Source organism: Sciurus carolinensis, chromosome 13 (genome assembly GCF_902686445.1).
Source record: "Sciurus carolinensis chromosome 13, mSciCar1.2, whole genome shotgun sequence".
NCBI classification, from domain to species: domain Eukaryota; kingdom Metazoa; phylum Chordata; class Mammalia; order Rodentia; family Sciuridae; genus Sciurus; species Sciurus carolinensis.
Window position 1 is genome coordinate 12,406,663 of NC_062225.1, and position 13,068 is coordinate 12,419,730.

At 43.3% G+C, this 13,068-nt stretch overlaps 1 protein-coding gene across 2 annotated transcripts in view; it reads right to left on the reverse strand.

The window, feature by feature from the left end:
* Positions 1 to 13,068, reverse strand: part of Slc9a2 (solute carrier family 9 member A2) — a 93,928-nt gene that overhangs the window by 25,411 nt on the left and 55,449 nt on the right. For both annotated transcript variants that reach the window (XM_047522390.1, XM_047522391.1), the window contains exons 4-5: positions 11,155 to 11,372; positions 10,328 to 10,530 (exon numbers count right to left, since the gene is read on the reverse strand). In XM_047522390.1, the coding sequence (XP_047378346.1) occupies positions 10,328 to 10,530; positions 11,155 to 11,372 (421 nt within the window). The remainder of the gene's footprint in view (positions 1 to 10,327; positions 10,531 to 11,154; positions 11,373 to 13,068) is intronic.

A 13,068-nucleotide genomic window follows, 5' to 3' on the forward strand; every position in this document is an offset into this window, starting at 1 on the left:
TATATATCCGTAAGGACTTTTAACAGAACTTGAGAGATTGATTTTAAATCAACCCAAAAGAATAAACATAATCAGAAAATTATAGAAAATAAAAGAATGAGGGGAAACTTACAGACACAGAATGAGTCACCAGCTGATATACTTAAAAGTATGGGACAGGGCACGGAAGCAAGGGAGGGTGAGAGGGGAGTGACGGAGGGTGTGAGGGGTGTCTACTGAGGCTCTGCCTAGTGGGCAGACTGCAGCAAGGAATGCTGGGTTTGGGGGAGGGGGTGGAAGATATGTGAGGTCTAATCCGTAGCACTTGATTTCTGTCTTGAAGTGTCCACATGTCCTTAAGTAAGAATGCATTTGACAATGTACACACACACACACACACACACACACACACACACACACACCTTTTTTGGGGGGTAGGAGGTATACCAGGGATCGAACCCTCAGGAGCTTAATCACTGAGCCACATCCCCAGTCCTTTTTTTTAATTATTATTTTTTTTATTTAGAGACAGGGTCTCACTAAGTTGCTCAGGGCCCGCTAAGTGGCTGAGGCTGGTTTTGAACTTGCGATCCTCCCGCCTCAGCCTGCAGGGATGCGGGGCTTACAGGCGTGCACCACCACACCCAGTTCACACACTCTTTTAAAAGGAGGTCATAGGTTTTGTTCCATCCCTCCAGCTCTGCGCAGTTTTTCAGCTTAACTTTCATTTGAACTTTCTGAAGTGCAAAGTGACTTGGGCCAAGTTGGGCAATTTTTGTTCTGTGTGTCTTCCAGTCTGCCACTTTGCAGTAACAGCAAGTAATGATAGTTTCCTTTCAACACATGTTCTGTCATTTATGTTAATCTATGTAAATGAAAATGTGTCTAAACATGTGGCTTTCAGACAAGGCTGAGTTTGCTGAATTGTCTATTCCAAAAATCCACTAGAGTGATAATAGTTCAAGGAAAAGTCAAGAGAATGTATACTTTTAAACTTGTCTAATATCTTCTACACTAACTGCTGCTTCACATTTCTCTGTGTCAGTGTTCAGTTAGTAAAGAACAAGTGAGTGTCCAGTGTTTGGAAATACAGAGCATAAATATAGAGGGTGCATATATAAATATATAACAATAAATTCCACCATCATGTACAACTATAATGCACCAATGGGGTATATATACACAATGGAATATTATTCAGTCATAAAGAAGAATAAAATTATGGCATTTGCAGGTAAACGGATGGAGTTGGAAAAATATCATGCTAAGTGAAATAAGCCAATCCCCCAAAAAACGAAGGCTGAATGTTTTTTATGATTAAGTGAATGATGATACATAATGGGGGGGCACAGGGGAGTACGAGAAGAATGGAGGAACTTTGGACTGTATAGAGGGAAAGACAGGGTGGTGGGGAGAAGGGAAGCTAGTGGCCTGGGACAGACCTCATTACCCTATGTACACGCGTGATTACACAAATGGTGTGAATCTACATTGGGTACCACCATAGAAATGAAAAATTGTACCCCCTTTGTGCACAATGATCAAAATGCAGTCTGTAAAAATGAAATTTTTTTAGAAAAAAGAAATATGGAAGAAAAGAAAAGAAAGAGGGCACAGGGCCAGCCCCAGCCCTCCCGCTGCTTCTTCCTCCTAGACAGATAACCTGGGAGTGAATGCACTAATAGAATAAGTCACAGCTCACCAACTCCAAGAAGCAAGTGTGGATGCCACCCAGGCCCACTGGGCTTCTCAAAGAACAACACAGTCGATAGTAAACATAAACACGTGTGCTCGTGTAGGGCTCCTTTTACTTTCTGCCCCTTCTCCTTGAACAATCTGCAGGCATTACGGCATGTTCCTCTCTCTCCCCTCTTCCTCTCCTCCCTCCTTCAAACCATCTGCTTCGGAGGCAGAGGACATGGCATTTGCAGATGCCACATCTAGCTAAGCCGGCTGTTAAAGTCTAGGAGCCAGGATCTCTGGCTGAGAGGAAGAGAGAGAAAAACAACAACAACAACAAACAAACAAAAAAAAACACAGGGTATCTTTGACAAAGCCCTTATTTGGTCACCTTGGAACATGTCTGATTAAGTCAGAAATGGAGAGCAACTTGATAAGGCTTAGAAGAGTAAGTTAAATTTTCTCCGGTCCCTTTGGCTTTAGCACAGTCAACACATTACTTTCCAGGCATGACTAACTGTGACACTCATTGGGCAGAGGTGCAGAGGATACTAGGGAGGTGAGATTTGTTTTCCATCTTGCTCTGTCTCTGCTTTCCTCCTACTCTGCAATCCTCTGCTCATACTAACATGATGGAGAAAGAAAAAAAAAAACTTTTCTGTTTAAAATGAGCATCCATTTGGTCTGTTCTTTTTGTGGGGGGGGTAAAGGAATTATTGTTTTGGAAATCAAACAAACAACAAAGGTTGAGGAGAAGCTGCCTTCTACTTCCTCGCTGACTTAGCAGTCCATTCCCAGAAACACTTGGAGAAGCTGCGTCCCTTTATTTTGGAGTGTTCCTGCCATTGCTAAGCTATCTCACGTAAGACCTTGCTCACATTACAGACTAGATCACAAAGATTGGAAACCCAGTTGCACAACAGCATTGTTTGAGAATGGCATATGTGGAATGAGGACCATGAGAGGGCTGGAGCAGGTGTCCTGGTCCCTGGCTCACCACCCTGCGCAGGGGTGACCTGCAGGACGTCTGTCTTCCCCTAAACCACCCCTCTTTACTGTAGACTGTACACAAACAGGGCTCACACCTTGGAAAAACTGAAACAAAGCCACCCTTTGGCCAGTGTGCTCCTTTGCCCACTACTCCTTTCTCTGCCAGACCCCCATGAAATGTTCACTGTCATCTGTCTCCAACATCTCTCTTGTTCCTAAACCTCATCAGAGGTGTTTCACCCTCACCATCCAATCCCTACGGGCCCTTGTGAAGGGGCTGCTGTATCCCAAAGTCCACTCTCCATTCACTCTTTGCTTGAACTCATAGCTGCTTTGGCAGTTTCCTTCAGCTACTTCTGGGTCACCCCCTCCTAGAATTAGTTCCTTTACTATTCCCTTTGTTCAATCTTCTCCTTGCACCTAACTCACCAAGGTTCCATAACATATTTATTTTTTTTTGGTGGTGGTGGTGCTGGGGATTGAACCCAGGACCTTGTGCTTGCGAGGCAAGTACTCTACCAACTGAGCTAGATCCCCAGCCCCCTCAGCATCATCTTGGTTCACAGATATTGCAGGGTCTCAGGGTTTAGTCTCCAAAACCTTCTTTTGTATACTCCCTCTACATCATTTGCCAAATGATTTCTTCCAGACTCAGTCTTCCAAAATTGCATATAGACTGACAGGTCTCCAATGTGCATCTCCCACTCTGATAAGATAAATTCTAGACTTATGCATACGCTTGTCTATTCAATATCTCTTCTCAATGGTCCAGTGGGCAAATGAACAAGCCCAACAGGTACACATCTAAGATTCAACACTTGATTTCCAACCCTTCAAACTCAGTAACCCCCCAGTATTTTCTGCCAAATTAAATGTCACCTCCTTTCACTTGATTGCTCAGTCAAAAACACCAGGAAACTTCTTTAACTATTCCTCTCCTCACATCCTAAATTATTCACCTAACCTTTCTATTTCTAAAATGCCTACTAATTATTTTGCTCATCATATTATTGGAGTAGAATAAATTATTCTGAACTCTGTGGAATTCTACCTAGTAGTGTCCCTAAATATAGGGACAGTGTCATTATGAAATAATACATGTGACATATGACCATTTATTTGAAGGTCCTCACAATGTTTATAAAATAATGAGTATCACCCCTTCAGTTTGAGAAGATAAATCAGCAAAAGTTTATTTAATTGTTGGGATACCACAGGCTCTGATTATTCCCCATTATTCTTGTAGGGGACACTAAGAATGAGTACTTTTTACCTGGGCCATTTCCCATGGTTGTAAGCCAGGAGCAATACTGAGAGATAAAGTAACATCAAGCCTAGATAGATTCCCTAAGTTCAGTGTCCACCTCCTGTATTGTAGCCTTATGGGAGCAAACATTCATCATGAACCCTCTGTCACTTGCATGAGGCCAGAGGCTAGGGATGATTGACACAAGCCCACACAAGGACTCTGGCTTTCACCAGGAGTAATAAAGTCTTTTGTCTTTGACCCGGGAGACTTGTAACTTCTACCAGCATCTATAAAGCAGTAATAGGATAACTTGTTAGCGTGCATGCTTCATGCGCAATGATTTACAGTAAATTACATCACAGGTCTGCAATGGTGGCAAAAAGAGACTGCCATCTCTAGAATACCAGTTGATCAACTTTTTTTTTTTTTTTTTTTTTTTTTTTTTTTTAGTATGTTCACTTGTAGAAAACCACTGATTTTTGGAATTCTAGTGATCCGACATGTGACTATAATGATTAAGTAATAATTATTATATTCCATTTTTTCCTTCCAAATAAAACTATATCAAAAGAAGTTAACTTTTCTTTCTTCTAATATTATTTTACTTAATGTTGTATATTAAATCATGAGATTAAAATCTCGTGTTCAGTACTGTATTTGACATACATATTCTATATATCCCCACTCTACCTGAGAAGGAAATTCCATTAAAAAGTTTTCACAGTAAAGTAAACTGAGACCCACAGGGACTATGACCAATGCCAGATTTCAGATCAGATTGGCCTCATTCCAAAATCCATACTTTGTTTTCTGCACCATACCCTCCCTAATTTTGAATATGATTTTAATATGTGAAAAATGGTTTTTATTTTATAAATAACACTACAAATTTATTGAAAAGGAAATGAACTCAAATGTCTAAGAAATCAGAATTGTTTGCTCATGCAATATCCCATAAGCAAAACTATATCCTGATAACATGACAATGTATTATTCAAATTAGCAACATGATCCAAGCAATGCTTAAATTCTCATGACAGATGATGGTATAAAATGATAAACCACACGTCACATGAAATTCTGTTTTTGAAGACAGTGGTAGCTCAACAATATTAAGTTCAGTGGAGTTTATCATCTAAGAAATACAATAAAAAAGAGGCAGAAAACACGTCTTAAAGATTAATAATAGGTTCCTCAGCATAAAAACTGTCATTTGATGAAGAATACACAATTTTTACTTGAGAGGCAAAACTTTATGTATGGATTTACAATTAGTTATTTTTTCCATATCTGTAATCCAGTATTTCCCTCCAGCTTCTTTCACTGAGTTCCTTAATTATAGATGTGTTCTAGAGGGTAAATGAGTATATTTGTGTGTGTGCACCTGTGTCTGGGGGTGTTTGTAGCATCACAGGAGCAGAGGTGGGGAAGAGAATGAGACAGAGATGAAGGGATCAGTCTGTGCATACAAAATGGCGTCACAGAGCTCAGGAAAGCTCTGTGTATGGGGAATGAAGCTGTTTCTCTTTCCCCGGGACATCCAAGTGAGTTTGGCTAAGCTATTCTTCAGCCTAATCAAAAGAAAGACACATGAACACATATGTGAGCGCCAAACACCGACCTGCAAATTACTCTACCACTGAAGAATCAGCTTGACCTGTTCACGATACCAAACATAGCCAAGACATCTCGACCATCCTTTCTCTCTTTCCATGAAGGCCTTTATCCACCTTCGTCCTTCTCTTCCTCTCTACCCTCCTCCTCTCCTCTCTGTACTTGGAGAAAACCAGGATCCCACATCACTGGGAGCGGGTGGACCATCTCACATGAACTCCCTGGCTTCTTACCTCCCACAAGCCCTTGACTTTCTGCATGGTACAAGAGTACAGATTACATTTAGGGTCGTCCTTGATTCTTCCAAGATGGGCAGGAGTTCATCTACTCTTCCCATCTCTCTCATTACTATAGAAGGTCAAACCATCGTCATTTCTTGCCTGGACTACAGTGTAAGCACCCCAGTTGGTCTCACTGCTTCTATTTTAGTCTCCTATAATTAATTCATTCTCCCATCAAACAGCCAATGGTATCTTTTTAAAACATCATTCTCCTGCTTCAAATCTGTCTCATCACCCTTTAATTTAAACCACTCTGTCTACTTTACCCTCCAAAGCTCGGTAATGCATGCCTTCCACTATCTTTCCGTTCCACTCTCTCACTATTTGGTTCCTTATTTCTGTCCCATGAGCTTCCCATCTTAGAGCTTTGTGTCAGTTCTGCCTTCTGTCTGCAATGCCCTTGGCTCAGGTCCTAGCTGACTCCACATCTTTCATATCTCAGATTAATCATCACCTCCACAGAAAGGCCTTCACTAACCTGATCTATATGCCCCATACCTTATGTCCTCGAGAGCAGAAATTTGGCAAGTTTCCTTTGAGTAACAGCAACCAGTTCAGTGCATAGACCAATCCTACTTGAAGCATGGTCTGTTAATTGATGCTATCCAATAAGAAGCACTAGTCTGCAAACTATTATTAGTTGGCAAAGAGATCGGCATAGACACATCACCTCTACTGGGTTACTTTAAAAAAAAAGCAAGCTTATTTATTACATTAAAAGCTTAAATATAGATATACATGGCATACATTCAAAGTGGGTATACAGGAATTTAATATAGGCAGTCAGTATTTCACTTACATTTCTTTGTTAACACTCAAATCCAAATAACCAAAAAATTATAATAGTGATACCTTACATTAATCACTTATACACACATTCCATAAATAATATGACACATTTTGCCATACTTTTTCCCTATGCAATGCTTTTTTCTGATTATAAACACATACTTTATGTCTGATAAACCTAACTAAAAACATTTGCACTTCTATTTTTGACTGTCCTGTCTTGAATTCTATCTTTCTCTGAAGTCACATCTATTGTGTTTTACAAATGCCTAAGGCCACAGTGCTTGGGGAAGGAGGACTGGATTCGCGCCACAGGTATTTGAGAAGCGCTTGTGTAGATGACCACGCCAACAGGGTCAGCTCCCCTCAAATGAGTTCCTGTCGCGCTAGACTGATGTGACTCTACTTTTGCATTCCACGCTCCCATTTGACAGTCTTGGTTCCGAGAGGATGGAGAGTCTGAAGCACTGAATACCTTGCTGGACTCACTGTGCAGGTGAGCACAAAGGCAGCAGGTCTTGGAACAGCAGGTGGTCAGGGGCTCCTGCAGGACCTTCCCCTCCCAGCATTCTGCCCTGGGATGCTGGGAGGTTTCAGATACTCAAAGCAAAATGGATTCCTTCACAATCCTGCCTCTGGCAAGTTGTGAGAGGGGCAAATTGGATGGCTTGTTACAAAGGTCCTATGAGCCCTGAAGATAAAAGACGAAGCGAAGGGGTGCGCCTGCCCTGGATGCCCAGAAGGCTCCATGGTATTTTGTGAGTTTAGGGAGGAAAGTCAAACCAACCTGGGAGATTTCAACAAAAATTACTGCACTTAACAATAGATGAAACTAAAGTCAGGTGCCAGAGAACATTTGGTCAATAACAGGTCAAATATGTCACAGCTATCCTGGAAGATTACCAAGGAGCTGAAACACTCCTGTTCCAGTGACAACATAGCAGTCATGACATCATATAGCTCAACCATGACTCATGTGTTTGATGATGCTGACAACAAACCTACCCTGCTGCCAATCACAGGTAACATGCCTAGCACGTGATCCTTGATAATAATAGCTGCCACTGGTTTACTTACTTACTCTACTACACCTTTAATCATTATTTTAGAATATAATCCTTCTACTTTAAAAAAAAATAACTATAAAACAGCCTTAGGCAGCTCCTTCAGGAGGGGTTCCAGAAGGCCATTACCATAGGAGGTCACAGCTCCATGTGTGGCATTGCCCCTGAAGACCTTTTAGAGGGACAAGATGTAGGAAGAAAACAATATTGATGATCCTGACCCTGTGTAAGCCCTGTGTTTTAGTTTAACAAAGATGTTTTCAAAGTTAAACAAATAAAAATACATTATACCACGTGGCTGGGGTGTATAAGAGGCCATGCCATCTGGGTTTATGTGAACATCACAGAACTTCGTGGATAAAACATCCTCACATTGCCTCTCTCAGAGTGTGTTCCCATCATTCACTGACACACATACTATTCAACATCACCTGGTAAGGGATGTCTTCTTTCAGTAATGACACGCAAGAGTAAAGAGCCGGGTCTATGCAGTGAGTCTTGGGTTCCACTTCAAGTCTTTAGTCATTTACAAATGTGAGTCCTGGGGTCAGCCTGTTTCTCCCTGAGACTCAGCTTGATTAGCAGGAAGTGACAGTGGTCTCCACCTCAGATTTTTTGAGGATGAACTGAAAAGTGCACACAGGACAGCCTGTCTGAGAGCCTGCCACACTGCGTTGTGGGCAGTCACTGAAGGATCCAGCATTAAAAGGTATGAATGACAAAGACAGTAATGGAAAGTGGCTGTATCTTCTTAACTCAGGCAAGGGTTTCCCCAGGAATCCTTCCCCAGGACTCAGAGGGCCCACTGTGCTTGCTCACTGCTGAGTGGCAGGGAGGGATGAAGGATGGATTGGCTTTTAGAGAACTCAGTAATGGGAAGGAGGGGAGCCAGGATACGTTACCATATTGAGCATGCCCTCCATACCACACTCTCAGGCAGGCACTTCCTGTAGGGTTAAAATCAAACTGCTTTTCGTTACAAAATATTGTTTAACTTTATTTCATTTGTTTATTTTTTATGTGGTGCTGAGAATCAAACTCAGTGCCTCACACATGCTAGGTAAGCGCTCTACCACCGAGCCACAACCCCAGCCCCAAAACCAAACCGCTTTTGACCCCCGCTCTACCTTTAACTGGCTATGTAAAGTTGGCAAGACCACAGAACCTCAGTTTCAAAACCCCACCTGCATCTACAAAACAGGAATAATGATCTCCTAGAGTGACATGCTATCGAGTTGTTACAAAGGTCCAATGGGTTCATATTTAAGACACTTAAATCTGAAGGCAGGCACCTAGGAAGCATCCTGTAACTAACTGTTCATAAAAGTAAAACGAAAGTTAACACAAAAAAGTAAAGAGAGAAGCAATCTGCCTTTGCTCCCTCCCCACTAGTCAGCTGGAGTCAGGCTCCTGATCTGCCTTCCTCTGCTCTCCACTGTCTTAAGGTTGGGCCACCATCTCAGGGACCAATCCTTACCCTTCTTTTTTGGTTCCTTCAATATATTCTTTCACTTCCACAATCACTTCCAGTCTTGTGGCTTCGAATACCATCTTCTGATGACGGGTCTCCTTCCCAAGCTTTGCGCCAGGTGCCTTCCCAACAGCCTCTCTTCCGGTAGGTCTCAGACACCCCTAACCCAGCATGCCTGTAACTGAACCAGCAACCTCCTGCTTCCGTCTCTTCCCCTTCTCACCTGAGTAAGACCTTTCTTCTAACCCCTCAGGCCAAACTCCTGAGGTTACCTGTGCCTCCTTCTTCCCTCACACCCACTTCAGTCCATGAGGGGACTCAGCAGTCACCATCTCCAGAATGCACTCTAGGACCTCACAGTTCTCCTGCCACCACAGGGGCCTGCCGGATGCCTGCCTGGGCTTCTACCTCAGGTGCCCCATGTCTGCCCCTTCTTCTCGGTAGATGACTCTCAGCACAGGGCCCACGACCATCTATTAACAAGGTCAGTCAAAACACATGGGCTTCTGCACAACACCACCCAATGGCTTCCTCTTCGCTTGAGCTACTGAGAATGACCCAAGCAGCCCTGCACGATCTGAAACTCCAGAATCTTCTTCACCTAACGCCAAGAACATAAGTTCTACAGGGACAGGGATCTTTTTACACTTTGCTCATGGGTGATCCTAAGCACCCAGAGTACTGTATGATACACAGTCAGAAACCAGTAAATACTGACTAAAGAAGTAGCTGCAAAATATAATCTCCCGAGAGCTGGCATATTGATTAACTTGTAAGGTCAGGCCCCGGATGCAGGTCCAGCACACTGGCTGCTCCTGGTGTTAAACTCACATTTGCCCAATCCTCTGTCTCAGGGGAGGCAGTGATCAGCCGTCGACTCCTGTCAAATAGCTGTCGGAAGGTCACCATGCACAACCAGCATTTGAGGGTTGAATTTACTAGGTCAGAAGTAAAGCAAATGACTGGGATTGGGAAGTGCAATCCCTAAGTTTCCAGTAGTAAGTTGAGCTCACTTAGCTGGGTTTCCTTAAATAACAATTCTTCTGTGAAGGCCAAGTGACCAAATTGGACTCGAGTTACTCCCTGGACAATTCGGTGATATGAACCCAGACCGGAAATATCATTTTCCCTCATAACATGACTACCCAAACCTCAACACACTTTGCAAAAGGAGAGACCTTTTTTTTCTAGAAGAAAGAACTCTACTCACCAGGATGAAGACAGTGAAGAATATGACGACAATGGCAGCCGTAATGAAGAGCTTCTTCCGAGGGAACACGGCGGCAGGAAGGAGGAACACCAGGGCAAAGCAGATGGCCCCGCGGAGACCTCCATAGGCAATGATGAACTGGTCCTTGAAGGTCAGGGGAATGGTCCGGAACCAGTTAATGACCTGAGTCAGGACAAAGACACCTAGGAAGAAAGACAGCCCAAAGGGAAATGGAGTGAGGCCAGGATGCACCAAGGTGTGGACTTGTTCTCTGTGCTTCTGTGACACAGTCAGGTACTTAACAATAGGTCCCAAGGCCCGCCCCCTTTTCCTCCCTTAGGACTACTCCTAGGTTCTTGGCTTTGCTATTATCACTCTGATTTAAGTGGTGGAAAAGTGGAATGAGAGACACCTAGGGAGACTGATGTGACTTACAGCACAGCCATGAAGATACGCGGGGTAGAAAAGAACATACAAGGAAGGAAGAGAGCAGGAAAGAGATGAGGAGGGAGAAGATGAAGGAGATGGGGAAGGAGAGGAGGAGGAGAAGGAAGAGGAACAAGAAGAGGAGGAAGAATAAAAAGAAAGGAGGAGGAGGAGAGAGGGAGAAGATGAAGGAGATGAGGAGGGAGAAGAGGAGGAGGAGGAAGAGAAAGAGGTGGAGAAGGAAATAGAGGAGGAGGAGAAAGAGGAGTAGATAGCAATACATAAGGAAGAAGGAGAAACAGAAGATGAAGCCACAGCTGTAGCACACAGGCAGGGACAAGAAGAAAGCCCCATTGTGTTAGTGTCCTTGGAGGTTCACTGAGCAAACAAGTGCTTATTACCCAGTGCTCGCCAGATCAGACAGAAGGCCAGGGTGAAGCAGACGAAGGCCCAGTTCCACTCGTGGTTCTTGCCAACAGTGGACACGCCCATGAAGATGAAGATGAGGGTCTCGCTGACGCTGCTCAGCATCTTCATGAAATACTTGATGGTCGTGTAGGACTTCTGGGACACATTTTCTTCCACATACTTATTCATAGTCATTGCACAAGCTGTGATTCTAAATGAGAGGATGCAGCTTCCATTTAGAAATGGCAGGGTCCTAATCCACACACCAGAGTGGACTCCAAAGAGCGAAGTTAGCATTCTACCCTCTACCCCCGACCACAAGATCACTGATTGATTTTTATGAGTCAATGTGATTGACATGTGAACCTTGAACACATGAACATGTATTAATGTGTTCGTTAATACCCAGGGCTTGAGCCATCCTGCTCCGTGCAGAGCGCTCATCACCTCAGACTTCTTACCCCAAACACATACTCCCCAAGGTCTTTAAGCGTCAGCATCTCTCCTTTTAAGTCTCAAATAAAACAAGTTCAAAATAAATTTGAAGCCCATTGTACTCCTATAATACCAAGTCCTTCTCTTCAATAAACCCTATTCCTCTATTATCTAAGAATCTTAAGCTATTGCATAACATCCTAAACTCACAGCCGGAATCTCATTGGACTTCTCCCGGCACACATTCTCACATGGCTGGGCTCCAGTTATTTTTGATTCTTCATCCTGAATATCTCTTGGACCCACTCACACTTTTTTTCTTTTTTTAAATCAAAACACCTTAATTCTGGGTGTCATTTCTATTTATCTATTATATCTACTACTGTGAGATTCAAAATGTCCAATAGGGGCTGGGGATATAGCTCAGTTGGTAGAGTGCTTGCCTTGCAAACACAAGGCCCTGGGTTCAAATCCCCAACACTGCAAAAAAAAAAAAAATGTCCAATAGGCTCTGAGAATTCCTAAAGGAAAGAAACTATTTTGCTTTCCCCCCCAGCATTTGACTCCAAAACTTGAGGACCTTTATTCCACGCTCGTGATATCTACTTTGATGTGGAGCCTTTGGATACTTGGGAAAAAGATCAAGTCCACAGTTCTAATTGAACCCCCCATGCTCTTTACACACCTCCCTCGGTGGACTACTACAGTCTCACTGTCCTGCAAGCCTGGTGCACGCCACAAGCCTTGGCTGTCTGGAATTTGCCAAAATGCCCTCCATCTTCACTGCCTTCTTGCCTCCTGGGCACCTGGCCTCCTCCTTATCCACTATATCACCCACAATCAACTCAAATGCCATCCACAACTTTAGGTGACAACTCACGCTAGGTCCCATCCAAAGAGACCTATAGTAGTTACTATAAAGCATCAAAAGGACTTCATTATCTGAAGGTGCTGTGAGGTGAAAGCGGAAGATGAAGGAAGGTGAGCCACCCCACCTTCCACACAGTGACAACCAGCTGCCAGTCTTGATCTCTGAAGTTTCCACATTCCCACAACTGAAGAGCCACAGCGACCCTTACAGGCACTTCCCCTCTCTACCCTGCCACCTGGTCCCCCTTATCCTGAGAAGATACCTGCTACCTTAAGGAGATTTGCCTACCTTGAGCATCAGGACAGGCAGAAGGTGCAGACCTTTGGGTCCTCTGAGTGAGGGAAACCACAAATTTGTTTCATTGCAAAGAACAGACCTGTTCCTTGTGTAGAAAATGAGTATGTTGATTTTTGTGCCCCCTAGTAAAACAAGGATTCTCCCAATGCAAGGACCATGTATTTAGCCATAACATCACTGCCTCCCGAAAAAGCAGGTGTTTCTTTTAGCCTTCTGAGAGTGAAGAAATAACCATGTATGTGATTTCTCAACAGAAAGAGTGGCCTTATTAAATATGCTAATAAATTTCAGCAGACACACACAT